This window comes from Peromyscus maniculatus, chromosome 11, assembly GCF_049852395.1.
Source record: "Peromyscus maniculatus bairdii isolate BWxNUB_F1_BW_parent chromosome 11, HU_Pman_BW_mat_3.1, whole genome shotgun sequence".
Classification (NCBI taxonomy): domain Eukaryota; kingdom Metazoa; phylum Chordata; class Mammalia; order Rodentia; family Cricetidae; genus Peromyscus; species Peromyscus maniculatus.
The window spans coordinates 42,144,298-42,160,295 of record NC_134862.1 but is presented as its reverse complement, the minus strand read 5'-3'; the positions used below and the strand labels follow the sequence as shown (position 1 = coordinate 42,160,295).

General features: G+C 52.7%; 1 protein-coding gene across 20 annotated transcripts in view; it reads left to right on the top strand.

Annotated features, from left to right (window-relative positions):
• The window catches only part of Nfasc (neurofascin), a 178,223-nt gene that overhangs the window by 136,672 nt on the left and 25,553 nt on the right, over window positions 1-15,998 (top strand). For 12 of the 20 annotated variants that reach the window (XR_001576149.3, XM_006993242.4, XM_015986753.3 and 9 more), the window contains 9 exons: window positions 21-122; window positions 388-585; window positions 2,206-2,276; window positions 3,785-4,007; window positions 5,916-6,031; window positions 8,227-8,431; window positions 9,550-9,672; window positions 10,683-10,856; window positions 13,127-13,141. Coding sequence is in view for 18 of the 20 variants with exons in the window: in XM_006993242.4 (XP_006993304.2) it covers window positions 21-122; window positions 388-585; window positions 2,206-2,276; window positions 3,785-4,007; window positions 5,916-6,031; window positions 8,227-8,431; window positions 9,550-9,672; window positions 10,683-10,856; window positions 13,127-13,141 (1,227 nt within the window). In the remaining 2 variants the exon portion in view is untranslated. Of the gene's footprint in view, window positions 1-20; window positions 123-387; window positions 586-2,205; window positions 2,277-3,784; window positions 4,008-5,915; window positions 6,032-8,226; window positions 8,432-9,549; window positions 9,673-10,682; window positions 10,871-13,126; window positions 13,142-15,998 lie in introns of all 20 variants that reach the window. The other 8 variants (XM_076547376.1, XM_042258141.2, XM_076547375.1 and 5 more) reach the window with 4 other exon arrangements.

Sequence of the window (15,998 nt, the reverse complement as noted above, 5' to 3'; positions counted from 1 at the left end):
GCTCTTTCCTCTGCTGTCAGGACGGCCAGACCGACCCAGGGACCTGGAGCTCACTGACCTGGCTGAGAGGAGTGTGCGGCTGACCTGGATCCCAGGGGATGATAACAACAGCCCCATCACAGGTCAGCCCAGGGCCCTGCGCTCCAAAGCCAGAAAGAGCTGGTAACCTAACAGCCTTGGACTAGGTCCCCCCAGTGTCTGCTCCCTCCCCTGCCTCATGGCCCACGCATGGAGGCCTTGATTCCTCCCTGGATCTTGGGAAATCGTCTTCACATGCCGCTGTCTGTCCTGGGGAGATGGTAAAGATAAATGGAAGCCAAGAAAGACGTGCTTCTAAAGCAGGACTTTGTGACTCCCAAAACAGCTCTGTCCTCCTTGTCCACTCAGACTACGTCATCCAGTTTGAAGAGGACCAGTTCCAGCCAGGGGTCTGGCATGACCACTCCAAGTTCCCAGGCAGCGTCAACTCAGCCGTCCTCCATCTCTCCCCATATGTCAACTACCAGTTCCGAGTCATTGCTGTCAACGAGGTTGGGAGCAGCCACCCCAGCCTTCCGTCTGAGCGCTACAGAACCAGCGGAGCACGTGAGTACTTGAGCTCCGGGTGACATGAGTTTGCACTGACTCTCTCCCAGCTCCCAGCCATGGGGCAAGTTACTTGGCTGTCCAAGGCCTGGCTTCCTCATCTTAGAGTAACACATGCCTTTGCTGGATCCTAACAGCTCCCTTGGGGAAGCGGGTGAGAAGGCATGGGCGTCAACACAACACAGACACCCAGAGTCAGTTGAAGGCAAACAGCAGACTCATTTATTCAATAACGGGGAAGGCCTTATATACCCTCCTCTCAGCACCCAGGCTGGGTCCCAGATCAGGTGACGTTGTGTGGTCATCCCTCATTGGCTGGGCATGATCAGGAACTCTGACAGCGCCTGTTGCTAGACCCCCAGGCACACTCCAGGTTGGCTCATAAGGAAGTACATTCTGTGCATTCCTTGGCAACTGGTTTGAGCCAATTTCCTCGACCCTATGGGCCTGTCCTACTACAACATACCTCTCGGGGATCCTGCTTAAAACAGCTGGAGAGATAGCTCAGGGAAGAAAGGCACCAGCTGCCAAGTCTGATGACCTGAGTTTGATCCCTGATACCCAAATGATGGGAAGAGATGACTGACTCCCCAAAAGTTGTCCTCTGGCCTTCACACATGTACTATGCACATGTGAACCCACACATACACATGATACATAAACAAACAGATAGATAGATAGATAGATAGATAGATAGATAGATAGATAGATAGATAGATAGATAATGTTAAACAGAGATTTTTAGAAAAAAATGTGTCTTGGGGACCAGGAAGATAGTTTAGCTAGTCAAATGCTTGCTGTGAACCATGAGGACCTAAATTCAATCCCCAATGGCCATGTAAATCTGGGCATGGTGGCTCACGTGTGTAATCCCAGCGCTAAGGAAGCGGAGACAGGAGGATCTCTGGGACTCGCTGGTTAGCCACTGGAGCTGAATCCACCGAGGTCCAGGTCCAGTAAGAAACCCTATCTCAAAAACTAAGATGGAGAGTGAGTGGGGGATGGCACCCAATATTGACCTCTGACCTCCACACATGTGCACACACAGAAGCACATGGAAGACAAAAGAAAATACATGCCGGGCACTTACTGTGGTGCCTGTCACGTAATGAGCGCATAATAAATCTTAACTGCCACTTTTATGACTGTTAATGATTCTTTATTATCTGCTTGAAGGGGCAGAGCTGTGACAGAGGCCTACATTAAAAAAAAAAAAAAAACAGATAAGCTGGTGTTATGTCGGATTTCTCTTCCTAGCACACTAGGATAAGATTGGGGTTTATGGGATCACACCAGCTCATGGAGGTAGAAATGCTTGCCCCAAAACATTAAATGCCAGGATAAGCCAGCGTGCCGCTGAACATGCTAGTGGATGATCTGTGAGGGGAACATGTATTAGCTGCAGTGTGGAAAGCTCTGTGATGAGTGCTGTCTGGTAAAGGATTAAACTGAGAGGAAATTAGGTCCACTTTAAATCTTAGCTAGGAAGATGTATCATGCATGGGGGAAAAAGAGAGTTGGCAGCTGCGAAGAGCCAGAGTACAGAAGGGGCAGTCAGGTGGGAAGCAAACGGGGTACCCTGGTCAGGCGTGACTGAAGCTTCATCTGTTTGGGTTCCAGCCCCTGAGTCCAATCCCGGCGATGTAAAGGGAGAAGGAACAAGAAAGAACAATATGGAGATCACATGGACGGTAGGAGTACCTCCCCACCCCACACTCGCCTACCCGCAGGCGCCCGGGAGCCCCCATTCCCTACTCCCTGGGGCCGTAGTATGTTTTAGACCATCTAACTGGTTGGGACCACTGTCCTCTGAGAACCAAGCTGATCTCCGAGCTGAGCATTCAGACACCAAACAGGACAAGGTCCTCGGAGCAGGAGTTCAGAACAGAGATGGGAGCAGAGGTCACCCAATTCCACAGACTGCCAGTCTAGCCAAATTCATCAAGAAAGCCACCAAAATAAATGGCCTGGTGTTGAAGGAGGGACTCGGGCTTTAGGAAGGAGAAACTTGCAAAACACCAACACTGAACTTGATGTATGCTGGCTCTGGGCAGTGGGTTGTGGGAGGCTCTGGAGCCATCATGAAGTCCAGGTCCTTTCTAGAGCCTGGGCCTGAGATGACCTGAGAGGCTTCCCTCGGGCTGGGGCTCTCAACTTCACCCTAGCTCCCTGACTACACTTTCCAAACTAAAACTGGGATATATGTTTAGAAACTGACTTTTTCTAAACTGGTCCTAAAAGCTGAAAATGTCGTCACTCACTGCCTCAAGTAGCAGAGACCTGGTGCTCCTCAGAGTCACCGTCAGCCCGATCACTCTGAAGCCTGGCCCCCCAACATCCTTGACCAACAGCTTTGGGCTGAACTCGAGCTCTGGACAGCTGGTCTGTGGCTCTGTGTGGCCAGATCTAGGGGCCGGGTTCCTGAGCCAGGTCCTTAGGATGAATGGGTGGCAGTCATCTTTTTTTTTTTTTTTTCTTTTTTGGTTTTTTTGAGACAGGGTTTCTCTGTGTAGCTTTGCGCCTTTCCTGGATCTCACTTTGTAGACCATGCTGGCCTCGAACTCACAAAGATCCACCTGCCTCTGCCTCCCGAGTGCTGGGATTAAAGGTGTGTGCCACCACCGCCCGGCTGGCACATGTGTCACCACCGCTTGTGAGCATCATCATCCTAGGAGCTGTGGCTGTGGGCCACAGCTGAGACCATCTTTAGTGAGCTCTGATGTATGGAGAAGGACAAGACAGACATGTGGATTTGGTGGAACTGAAGTCAGTCCTGGAATTTTGAGCTCATCAGCAGGAGAGTAGTTTGGTTAGATAGGAGTCCTCTCTCTGACTCTGGAGATCACGACTGTCAGTGTTTGTCTCCAGCTCCTTCTGTCATAGGAAGAAGTTCGCCCCAAGTAAGGCGTTTGTTCCCTGTGCACCTGCGGTGTGGGTGGTGCTTGCAGTCAACGTGATTAAGTCTCTGGTGAACCTATTGTCCTAGAAAATCTGGGTCCTACAGAGTTTCTGGGATTTTAGGCCTTGGGGGGACTCAACAGAGGTGGGGTACCATCCCCTGTACTGGAAAGGAGCTGGCTGATCGCAGGCAGAGCCTGGGTGGAGTGTCTGGGACAGATGGACAGGGCAAGCTGTGGGTGGCTTTACCTACAACACCCTGTCCCCCTGTCTGCCTGTCTGTCTGTCTCTCCCTGCACAGCCCATGAATGCTACCTCTGCCTTTGGCCCCAACCTGCGCTACATCGTCAAGTGGCGGCGGAGAGAGACCCGGGAAACTTGGAACAATGTCACAGTGCGGGGCTCTCGCTATGTGGTGGGGCAGACCCCTGTCTACGTACCCTATGAGATCCGAGTCCAGGCTGAAAATGACTTTGGGAAGGGTCCCGAGCCTGAGACCATCATTGGGTACTCAGGAGAAGATTGTGAGTATTGGCCCCCTTCCCTTCCCCAACAGGGCCCTCACTGCCAACTGTACATGGCCACCCTCGTGGGCTGAGGAACTCGGGATATGTCATGGAAGGGCAACCAGTTCCCAGGAGATAGGGCTGCCCTACTGTGGCCTAGGCCATGCAGCACCTGGTAGCATCAGGAGAATTGCCTTTTGAACACATCCCCACTTAGCCCAGTACTGAAACTTTACAGCTGTAAAAACTGAGAGTCTAGTCCCGGCCGGGCGGTGGTGGCGCACGCCTTTAATCCCAGCACTCGGGAGGCAGAGGCAGGCGGATCTCTGTGAGTTCGAGGCCAGCCTGGACTACCAAGTAAGTTCCAGGAAAAGGCGCAAAGCTACACAGAGAAACCCTGTCTCGAAAAACCAAAAAAAAAAAAAACTGAGAGTCTAGAGACAGCCCTTTCCAGGATTCTACAACAGCAAATGGTCACACTTGAAAATAGAACCCAGGTCCCCAGATCCCCAGACAAGTTGCTTTACTGCCAAGCCTTGCAGGCACCAAGAAAAACATCTGGACTGCTGTTCGAAAGAGCTATTTAGATGCTCCAAGGAAGCTGAGCATAGGCTAGACTCCTACCACAGGGGAGCCGTAGACAGTGAAGTCTACAGAGCACCAACCAGAGTGTCCCTGACCCACCATCTTCTAGCATTCCAGAAATGCTCCCAGCCCTTGGAATTGAACATGAAATTTGATTTTTCTTAGGAAGTTGACTCTGGGCAAACCAACATTCTAGACCTATATGTGAAAGTGTGTGCATGGCCTCTGTGCCCAGTGCATGGACATCAGTCCCACAGCTCCTGAGCAAAGCAGAGTCAACCAGGGTCAACCAGACTCAACAGTTGGGTCTGTGTCTGATCCAAGAAGAGATGGCGGGATTGATGGGGTTAGCAGAAGGAAGGGGTGAGGTCAGATCTTAGTAGCCGTGGACACAGGAGGAAGGACGGGGCTCCAAGGAAGGTCCGTGGCCCCAGGATGCTGAGGAGGGATGTAGTGAGGCCCAAGTCCCAGAAGCAGTCATGGACTGGACCCACTGGAAATGAACAAAGGGGCCTATCCCAGTCCCACCTCTACGGTGGAAGATCCTTCCCTACAGGAGTCTGGTGGGGGCCCCAGTCAGTGAGTGTGATGTCAGGCTTCCCGGATGACCCTAGAGTTTCCACTACAGCTGTCCACCCTGGGGCCTGTGCGTCACTATGGCAGCTTTGTTCTGGCTACAGAGCGGGAGTCACAGAGCCACGTTGCTTTTCTGAACGACATTAGGGCATCTCTTGTCTGCAGATAGTGTTTCTTTTGGTACACTCAGAATTGATGCTTGAAAATGTCTGAAGAGTATCAGAGGAAAATACTAAGGTCTCTGAGCCTCCTGAGGGTGGCTGGAACCTATGAGCCTCAGAGGGGCCGGGGACACATGTGTCACCACCGCTTGTGAGCATCATCACCCTAGGAGCTGTGGCTGTGGGCAGAGGAGTGTGGCACCGTTGACCTGCAGCCCAGCAGAGGAAGCCAGGGGAATCCATGTCCGCTCTCCCTCTACTCTTACCCTGGCACCTCATGTTGGCACCTCCTATTGGCCAAACTCCTCAAGAAGCCTGAGGAAAAGGTACTTGGCTGGTAAGAGAGCCGCCCCTTAGGCTACAGAGCAGTGCGGACAGATAGAGAGTGGATAGGAAGGTCGATGATCCCAGCACTCGAGTGACACAAATAATTGCTCCGGTCACGTGGATTGTCACCCTTGAGTCCTGAGACTTCACTGTGGTCTGGAGTACCCAGTACGCAGTAGAGTGGAGGTACAGGCTGTCAGAATACATCCAAGGGGACCCTAGAATCCAAGCGCCAACCTTGCCTGTATAACCAGCTCTCTGTCCCTACATGTTGCAGATCCCAGAGCTGCACCCACGGAAGTTAAAATCCGAGTCATGAACAGCACAGCCATCAGCCTTCAGTGGAACCGAGTCTACTCTGACACGGTCCAAGGCCAGCTCAGAGAGTATCGAGTGAGGAGGCCCAGCCCCCAGCCCCACCTAACCACCTGCCAGCCCCCAGCCCCACCTAACCACCTGCTCGCTCGCTAACCAGGGCAAGGGGCAGCCGCCGCCGCGGTGTGTAGGGGATCCGGAAGGGACCCTAGGAATACTTGGGATCTAAAGTTGATTCAAGATGATTTCTGGAATTCAAAATTACCCAGTGGGGGACGTATACATGCATACATATATTCATGTATATTATACCTATGTTCATGCTTCACTTAGCAACAGGGACACGTTCTAGGAAATGCATCATTCGGCAATTTTGTCACTGTGCCAGCATCATGGTGCATACTGAGACAAACCTAGCTGATACAAGCCAGTTCCCCAGCATGGCCACTTATTGCCATCAGTGCACACAGCAAGCTCCAGATGCGCGAGGCTGTTACCAGTGTAACACTGAAAACTGTGTCACAGTAAGCTGCACTTTCTAAATAGGATCAGAAGTATAAAGTAGGACCTAGGGGTGTAGCTCAGTGGTAGAATGCTCGCCTAACACTCATGAACCTGCCTGGGTTCAGTCCCCAGCACTACAAGGCAGAATGCGAGTATTGAGTAAATATGAAGCATAGGATAGGATTATAAATGTGTAAACCCAGTGATGGTCATTACCAAGCGGTCCAGTTGTATTGCTATGATTTTTGTGATTGGCAGCCCCATAGACCTGTTTGCACAGCACCATCATACAAATAGTATAATACGACATCATGATGGCTACAACACCATCACTAGGTGGAAGAATCTTATGGGACCACTGTCCTATCATACACGGTCCCTTGCTGGCAGAGCATCACACAGCTCACGACTATATGAACACACATGGTATATTAAAGGTCCAGCTCAGCTAGAACTCCATAGGAGGGTGCTGGGTTTGAGCACATGTGTTTGGTATGCATGTATGAACGGACATGTGTATCTTCGGATGCATCACTGAAGCACCTCACAGCTACACCCTTTCCCTCAGAGGGCCCTGCCGAGCTGTTTGCTTCCCCGACCCGGTTCCAGAAAGCCACACTAACCGGCAAAGCCACCCTGTTACGCTGCCTCCCCATTGCCGCAGCCAACTCTGCTGCCGGACACAGATTCTGAAGGCCCTGGCCTCTGGTGCTTTCAGCCAGGGAGCGGTTTCTGCCGAGTCACGTGTCCTCAGAGGGCTGGGCTGAGGTTGGGGGAGAAATGGTAGGATTTTCCCTCAGGAGGGTAGCTACATTGCCGCTGGCTGGCTGCCAGGAGGATACAGCCATGGGTTACCACTGGGTCTGTGACTTCTGAGGTCATCAAGAGTTGGCTGATGGACAGCTGGGGACAGACAGAAGGGTCGGTCCCTTCTTGGGAAATGAACTTGGCAGTGAACTAAAGAAAGGAAGGCCAGGTGCCCCTGTTCTAGCTCCTCCCCAACAGTTAACTTTTAACCCTTAACCTGCTGGCCTGGAGAGTTTTCTTACCGAAGTACTTATCAGGCTCCGTAAATCTGAACTTCCTCACTACTTCGCTGGTGACCCTGCTGTGACAAGTTGTCCTGTGGCTTCTTACCCACCGCTAATAAGACCTTCATTATACCCTTCACCTCTACCACCCTCCAAGGCCACCCTTCCCATCCAAGCTCCGCTACTGCACAGTCCTGCACCCCAACTTACTCGGACACGTGTCTGCCATCTCTAAAGATCTTCAACAATACATAAAGAAATCACTTGGCTTCAGAGAATTAAACCAACCATTGCTCATACTCCGACTGTGTGGGACAACCTGCTCCTTGCGTGCCCACCTGCGGCCTCCCTAAACTGTACTAATCCAACTGAAAGCGAGGTGGTCTTGGAGCGTCAGGCACAGCTTTCTGCGCCAGGACCCCTGATTTGCATTTGGGGTTCTGGCATGGTGGACTCTCCCTGTGTGACGCGTCACCCAGCTTGGACATATTCTCCAAAGAAGTGGTACGGCTCCAAACATGAGTGAAACCACAGCCTTGCTTCGTGTTCAGCATCACTCATTTATGAGTGGCTAATGAGTGAGGACCATAAGGCTATCCCCCCAATCTGTGTGGGGTGGACGAGGTCATCTGAGACTGGGAGACTGTAGCAAGCAAAGGGAGGGCCAGTCACTACCACCACTAACCACTAACCTGGCCTTGCTGCCTGGTCCCTCACCAGCCTGCCTCTGTCTCAAAGGCTTACTACTGGAGGGAAAGCAGTTTGCTGAAGAACTTGTGGGTGTCTCAGAAGAGACAGCAGGCCAGCTTCCCTGGTGACCGCCCCCGGGGCGTGGTGGGCCGCCTGTTCCCCTACAGTAACTACAAGCTGGAGATGGTTGTGGTCAATGGGAGAGGCGATGGGCCTCGCAGCGAAACCAAGGAATTCACCACCCCGGAAGGAGGTAGGTCCGACCTGCAGCTCTTCAAGGTGGGGTAGGATGAGGTAGTGTTACCCGTGAGCCTGGAGCAGCTCTGGCATGCCTTGGCATGGACAGCCTGGGTGACCTCAGCAAGCCGATGACCATCACCGAGGTGGACCGTCCTTACGGAAACGTGTGTCTCAAGAGATCTGTGTGGTGTGCCAGTGCATTCCAGACGCAGGCTATTCAGACTGACCCCAGCACCTCCTCTGAGGTGAAGGCCACACGTGGCATCTGGCCACTTCGATGTCCTGCTTACCGGCACCGAAGACATGCACAAGCCTCCCCTTGGCATCAAGAAACACTCACGGGAAGTTCTGTGTACAGAGTGTCACCCCACCCTCCTGGGGGCCTATGGTTTGGTCTGACCCTGTGGTCCAGACATCTACAAAGTTCTGTTCTCACCTTGGTTTCCCCATAGGCTCTTTGATCCACGTGGCATAAGCTTAGTCTTCTGTTTCGCCTCCCTCCCTGCTTAACCGTTTCCCATTTCTTCTTCTCTTCCTCCTCTCTCTTCTCCTTTGTCCTTCCCTCTCGTTTTCTTTACCCCTGTCTCTCCTCCCTCAGTTTGGTTCCCATCATCAACCTCTCCCCATCACTCCCACCCCTCTCCGGGCGCTCTGTCTGCCCTGAGTCTCTCTCTCCTCCCCGAGAGAGCCCTAAGGAGCCCGTATCCCCAGCTCAGAAGCTGGGGCCTGCTGCTGCACCCAGGGGTGAGAGCCCTCGGCTGAGGACTGGGAACTGTACCCGCGCCACAAGACGGTTCTGATGGGATCCCTGGCCGGGAGTGGCTCTGATTTGGAGTTGTATTTGCAGGGTTGAGGCAGCCTAATGTGTGCCAAGTCCGGGGCAGTTGCCAAAGGAAAACTCACTTGACTTCCCCCACTTCAGCAGCCATATCTGAGCCTTCCTTGGCTTCCTACCAGGTGAAAGTGCATGCCAGGCAGGCGGCAGGCTCCACCCTCACGGTTCTAGGGCCTGGTTCAGCAGTGGTCCAGCACAGGGATGCTTGAGGTCATGCCTTCATGCCTGTACTTTGTTTTCTGTGTTCTCCTCATCCTCCCCGCCCTCATCTCCCGGCTCCCTCCTCCTTCCCCAAGTACCCAGTGCCCCCAGGCGTTTCAGAGTCAGACAGCCCAACCTGGAGACCATCAACCTGGAGTGGGATCACCCGGAGCACCCCAATGGAATCCTGATTGGATACACTCTCAAATACGTGGCCTGTATGTTCTTCTTCTTCTTTTTTTTGATTTTTCCAAATCAGATGTAATCACAAACCCTTCCTGGACATTTTCTTGAGGGATGGAGATTGGAAGCCTATGGGGGCAGATGGCATTGCATAGGGATAAGACTCCCAAGGAAAAGCTGGTAATTAAAGAGAGGAGGCAAGACCCAAATCCTGCTCTTCTTACCCAGCTCCATCTGCAGGAGGGAGACAGAGGGTCTTCGGGTCTATTGGGAGAGACCATCCCAGCCCGTAGGGAGCTTGTGGTCTCCAACATCTACCAGTCTAAGAAAGAGAGTTCCTTCCCCCATTGGCACCTCCATCTGCTGGGCGGGCAGAGTATGCACAGGCAGCGAGGGATGCTTGGGAGACACTGTAAGCAGGTATCCTTCGATAAGGCGGCCGTCTGTAGACTAGCCGGGCTACTGTGGAATGATTTGACTAAGGGACCTGCGTCAGGAAGTCCTTACCACAAAGGGGCGGGATCGCCAGGTGGAAACAGGAGTGTGATCACACTTCAAAAATGTTAAAGTGTAGGCAGTGCTGTCCCTCCCCGGGAAGCTCAAAGGGCCCGGTGACATGTTGTTGACACTGTAGCAGCCAACCATGTGGCCTCCACGCTGTTCTGAATTGATCTCTGGACCCGACCCTTCGCCTGAAGTATTGAAGAAGCTGGCCTTTTTACAAATGAGGCAACAGCATCAAAAGCCCTGGGGAATTCTTCCAGTTCTGTTTGAACAGAAGAAAAGAATTCCAGAGAGTTGACCTTGTCCGAGGGCTTGGGAAGTGTAAACTGATCTTTCAGAACTGACCATGTGACTTTCGGGAAGCTAGAGACAGTGGGCTCAGTGTCACGTGTGAGCCCTGAAGTGCAATGGAGGTCCCTCAGTGCTTCCAGTGGGAGGGAGCTTGTGCCCAATCCCCTTCCAGAAACCCCAGAAGCCGCCCGAGCCACAGCTTCTAGAACCCATGCAGGGAATAAACCTCCCCACTCGCCTCTCTCTGCAGTTAATGGAACCAAACTTGGAAAGCAGATGGTGGAGAACTTCTCTCCCAATCAGACTAAGTTCTCGGTGCAGAGAGCAGATCCTGTGTCGCGCTACCGCTTCTCCCTCAGCGCCAGGACGCAGGTGGGCTCCGGAGAAGCAGCCACAGAGGAGTCCCCAGCACCTCCAAATGAAGGTAGGTCCATGGCGGCAGCCCTTGGAGCGAAAGGCCCTAGCTAATCTGGACACCTGGAGAAACGCACCAGAAGCTGGGCTTGGCCTTCCAGGGTGGAAAGGAAGTGAGGCCACAAATCCTCAGCCCCGCCCGCCACAGGGGATAGCCTGTCTTGGGTGCTGAGAGATAGGTACCGGTACTGTATCTGGAAAAGTCATCACCCTGACATGCAGGCAGACCTGGTCCTCCACTGTGCCGTGACTTGCACAGGCTACTTAACACCAACCGCCTGTCCTTGTAGAAGAATAAGAAAGGACATGTGATTTGAGAGGAAACACGAGAAATAACCATTCTGATGAACTCCAAAGAGTCAAACCGCTCGTCTACTGAGGGAGGCAGGAATACAACTGACCATCCTCCCTGAGGACTCTGGGAACATCCCGTCTTTTGCCAAAGGCATACAGGGCCAAGGAGACAGGGAAAAGTGCAGTGATCGCAGTGGCTAGACTGGGTCAAGAGTGGAGCAGGAAATATGTTCTCCCTCTGCAGCCTGAATAAGACGATGTGTCTGGCTGCAGAGAGGTAGGGGCTGGGAACAACCCTTTGCCAAGCCAGCTTCACAAAGAGCAGGTGAACTAATTAATACCTTAAGTCATGGCAAGATCCCTCTCCAGAGCTGCGCCTGACTTGAGCGTGCACGAGAGGGCGCTCTTGGCTCATTTGCATGTATGCTGGCTTCAGCATAACCTCCCAGAGATGATAAGGCCGCAGAGGCTTCTAAACTGGTAGCTCCTTGTAAAATGGTCTGGACCTTCTGCCTCTCCAGAGGTACAGCGGTCTATGCAACAACTATTTCTTAAGCACCCACCCACATGTACCACACCAGACACTACACCAAAAGCAAGGGACAGAAAGGTAATAAGAAGTTCACAATGTCTAGAGACATCTACAAGAATGTCTGGTTGTCTTTCTGCCCAAATTAAGGTGCTGCCATGGGCAGGAAGTTTAGGATATTTAATATGCAAGGGGGAGATCAAAAAAAGGTCATATGAACTGGCATCTCTGGGATTACCCCCATGATTGTGACCAGTATTTGCCTCCCAGGAGGCTCGGGTCCTGTGGTCTGACCCTGACCCAGATGGGGTCTTCTGAGCATCTCTCCTTCCCCGTCCAGGAGAGCATTGTGCTTCCGGAGGGGGCTGCCAGGCCATGCTGCCTCAGCCCAGTCTTCCTGTACAGCTGCAGCAGCAGCCCTGAGCTCCTCTGGCCAGGGGGCAGCACCCAGGCAGAAGCTAGAGGACTGCCAGTCCCCCGTGTCCCTCTCTGGTCCTTCTAGATCAGGAGTAGTCACACAACAAGCTCCCAGTCCTGGTGTCCTCTTCTAACCTCTGCACACACACAGGAAGTTGATTAGAGCTGGTGGACTTTCAGTAAGTATCTGGTTGCATCTGTTGCCAGAGATTGCCAGGCTGTGGCACACCCTCTATAGTTCCAGAGATGCAGAAAGCCTCTCTGCCCAACCCAGGACAGAAGAAAAACCCTTTGTCCAACCTCAGTGACCATGATGGGGAAAATCCTACAACTCCGGGGGACAAGAGGACAGAGGTGTTTTGGGATTTGTGGATATTTTCAGAGATTTGTTCTAGAGCTCTCGGTCATGTTTAATTTCCTATTTTCATGAAGTACAATTTTTTGGGGGGTGGGGGCATTGAGGCAGTGGGAAAGCAGGTCAGGTGGATCGGGTGCTTTCAGAGCTCCAGGACCTTCGGAGTCATCCTACTTGGAGAGTCTGAGATGGGGATGGCCCCTCCCCCACTACTGCCCAGCATCTTGCTGTGAAGGTGCAGGGGTTATCTTTGTGCCTAGCTGGTTGCTCCTGCACCACCTACATCTACATCTTAGGGGGTCACTTCACCCAGCCAGGGCAGGGCAGATCCTTGGAAAAAGGAGCTGGAAATACAGCATTTTGCCTGACCTGTGCCTGCAGCCACCTCTTACATGGCAAGTCCTTGAATACGGGTAGAAGCATGATGTACTAGAAAGGTCTCTAAGCACCAGATGGAATAAGAAGAACCTGCCTGACTGCAGTGGGGTTGAGGGTGACTCCCTGAACACCAGTTAGCATCCTCGGGGTGGCGACGAGCCGTAGTCACATCCCTAGACATGCCGCTGGAGTCGGGTTTGAGCCAGACCTTTTCTGCTTTCTTCTGTGGTTTCACCTATGCCGTTTTCTCTTCCCTCTCATCCTCTCCCCCTACTCTCTCTGGCCATCTTGGGTGCTGTGTCTGAAGCTACTCCAACTGCAGGTATTGTACCAGCAACAGAGGTAATGGGCATAGCCCGGGGCAGTGCAGATGGAGCCCATGCTGGCCAGAGCCCAGCGAGAGAAAAGTGACTCGGGCCGAAAGCATGCTCCAGGCTCACCCTTTCAGTGGAGAAGCCAGGCTTGAGAGGAAGATGTGTAGAGAGTGTTGACCAGAGGGAGTGAACATGCCCTCTCCTCTCACGCCGTGCTTGCCCCTACTAAGGAGGCTGGCTTGCAAGGGGTCTCATATGTAGACTACCTAGTGTGGCCACCTGAGCCTTGCTGGACCTGACATCTCTGAGCACAGAGATAGCTCTCAAAGGTGTGCTAGAGAGGGAAGCGCTGGCTCCTGGCCCCGATGATGCCACAATCCTCTGAAAGGGTGAACACACTATGCATGCTGGACTTGCATGCTGCATGGGGGGACCCAGCGCCATCCCACCAGCTAGCGTATGTTCCGGTCAGTGGGAATAAGCAAGCACGTCTGTGAGTAGGACCGGGGCTCCAGGGCCTGGAGTCTCACTGGGTGTCAGAGATTGCAGATCTCCTTGGCCCAGAAACTCAGCTCCTCAGCATTTGGTGTGGAGATAGACTTTCTCCTTTGGGGTCAGGAGCCGGGCAGGTGGGTCTGTGTTAAAAGCCAACATGCTAACAATGTCCCCCTTCAGTCCTCATGTCATGGGTTTGGGGACCATCAAAGGGCTCTACCATAGAGGGAGGGCTGTCCTTAAGCCAGAGAACTATGCAAGGGGTGCCAGGGTTCCTTTCCTGGTCCTCTGAGCTTGGATTTTTCCATGAGTTAGGAGCTGAGGAGAGAATGCCCGGGATATTACAAAGGCTAGAAGCCGGGGCACACTAGTACCTGCACAAGCAAGTTCTGTAAAGACATAGCTTTGTAAAGACACAGGCTTTGGGTGAGGGAATCAAGAGCCAGGCAGGAATCTGAGTTTGCTGTATATTACCCAGCCCACTTGGTTTCTGTCCTACCTATGCCCATTTATTTCCACCTGCTCCTTCCTACGTTGATTCTGCTTCTGCTGCATACCCTCCTTATGTTTTCATGTTTTGCCAGCTAGATCTGCCAGTAATTTTAAAAAAAAAAAAACTACCATGCTTCCTTCCCTCAGCCTTCTTCCTCCTGCCCCAGTAACCAGGCCGGCCAGCCAGGCCGGTGCTTCCCCAAAAGATCTAAAGCCCTCTTCCAGGATGGGAGACACAGAAGGTGTCCAGGGCCTGGGGATGGTAGATCAAACAATTCTTGCCATGCTTCAGGGGCGGTTGCCCTGTCTTCCTGCGTGAGTCTCTTCCACAATTGTGACAGCAGGTACTTGGGGACAAGTCAACTCAAAGCTGATTGGTCAAGCATCTTCCTGTCACCCTCCCCATTCTGGCACTCCAGACCCAGTGTAGTGGATCCAGCCGCAAGAAGTCTGCTGTGTTCCGAGGACAGTCTGTGCGGTCCTCCTTCCTGTGAGCTGCCTTTGCAAGGGGAGGAGTGAGGGGTGCTGTTCCAAACCCCCTTCCACTTCTTCCTTCCAATTTTAAAAGTTCTAAACTCATCAAGCCATGCAGGATGGGACCAGGGTCTCTGCTGTCAATCAAGTGTGTTTCCCAGGCTCCGATATCCACACCGACACACGGGGAAGGGCGGATTGGACTTTTTTGTATCTGAGACCTGCCAGTAATATCAGATGCTCTCAGCTTTACGTACACAGTGCCTTCTGGGGGCAGTAGAGCTTGGGTCTACATTTTCAAAGGGAGCAGTGTCCAGCCCACCACCCTCCTCCTTCTCATCCTCACCGAACCCCGGCACTTCCCCCAAGATTGATGAGTTCTTATATCGCCCAGTGAAGATAATCCCTCCCGTCCACCTGTATCCTCAGTCTGCTAGGATTGCTGCCCATCTGTCTCACAATCTGTGACTTGGCTGGGGTAGTCTTCATGCCATGTGGACCATCTTGGACCGAACATTCCATCTTGGAATGTCTGGAAGCTGTCCTTGTCTTTGACTCAGCTCCGATCTGCAGTGTTGGGTGGGTAGCTGATAGAAACTCAACTCGGTGGCAGGTTTAGGAGGATGAGAAAATGAGCAAGACATGACTTCTCTCCATCTCTACACAGGCTCCCCCAAACGCTCTAGCTATGTGTCTTCCTTGAGGCCTTAGATATTCTATAGGGCTGGCCCATCCTCTCTGGGCCGACTCCCGGCTTCCAGATCGAGGCTACGCTAAAACCATCTTAGGTACTTGACACTCAGCGCTCTCTCTAGGTTGCTGGCCAGCTGTGACCACCCATCAGTACCAGCCAGGACTGTTTCCAAACTCACAGTTCCTGCTGTGATAAGAAATGACTCTCCAGCACAGGAATATGTCCACCTAGCCTGTGGTTCCCTCTGTTTATGCCAGCCCCACTTCAGGCCTCTCCAATGTTCCACCCTCTCCCCAGCCCAGTCCAGGAGTAAAATGCTCTAAATGGCCTGAACTATACATTGTTCCCTTGTGAAAAGTTTATCCCTTCCTTCCTACCTGTCCCGGGCTTTAGACAGCTCTCTTTCTCTCTCTGACTGTGGTACCTTGGCCTCTTGGCCTCTACCTTCCCTGTATCCTCTGGCCCTCCATCCTGGGGATAATAGACACAGCAATGAGTGGGTCAGGGCCAGCTGTGGCCTCTGAGGGTCTACTCTACAGAACCTCACTGGGGGTTGCCGGTAGCTCCTGCCCCATCTCTTCCTCTCACTTATACCCCGAGGCTTGCCTCAGAGCCCAATAAGAGATACCCAGGAACTATCACCAGGGAGAACTTCCTTTATACTTGGTAGGTGTGGCTGTCAGAGGAGAGGGGATCGTGGGCTGGAAGCG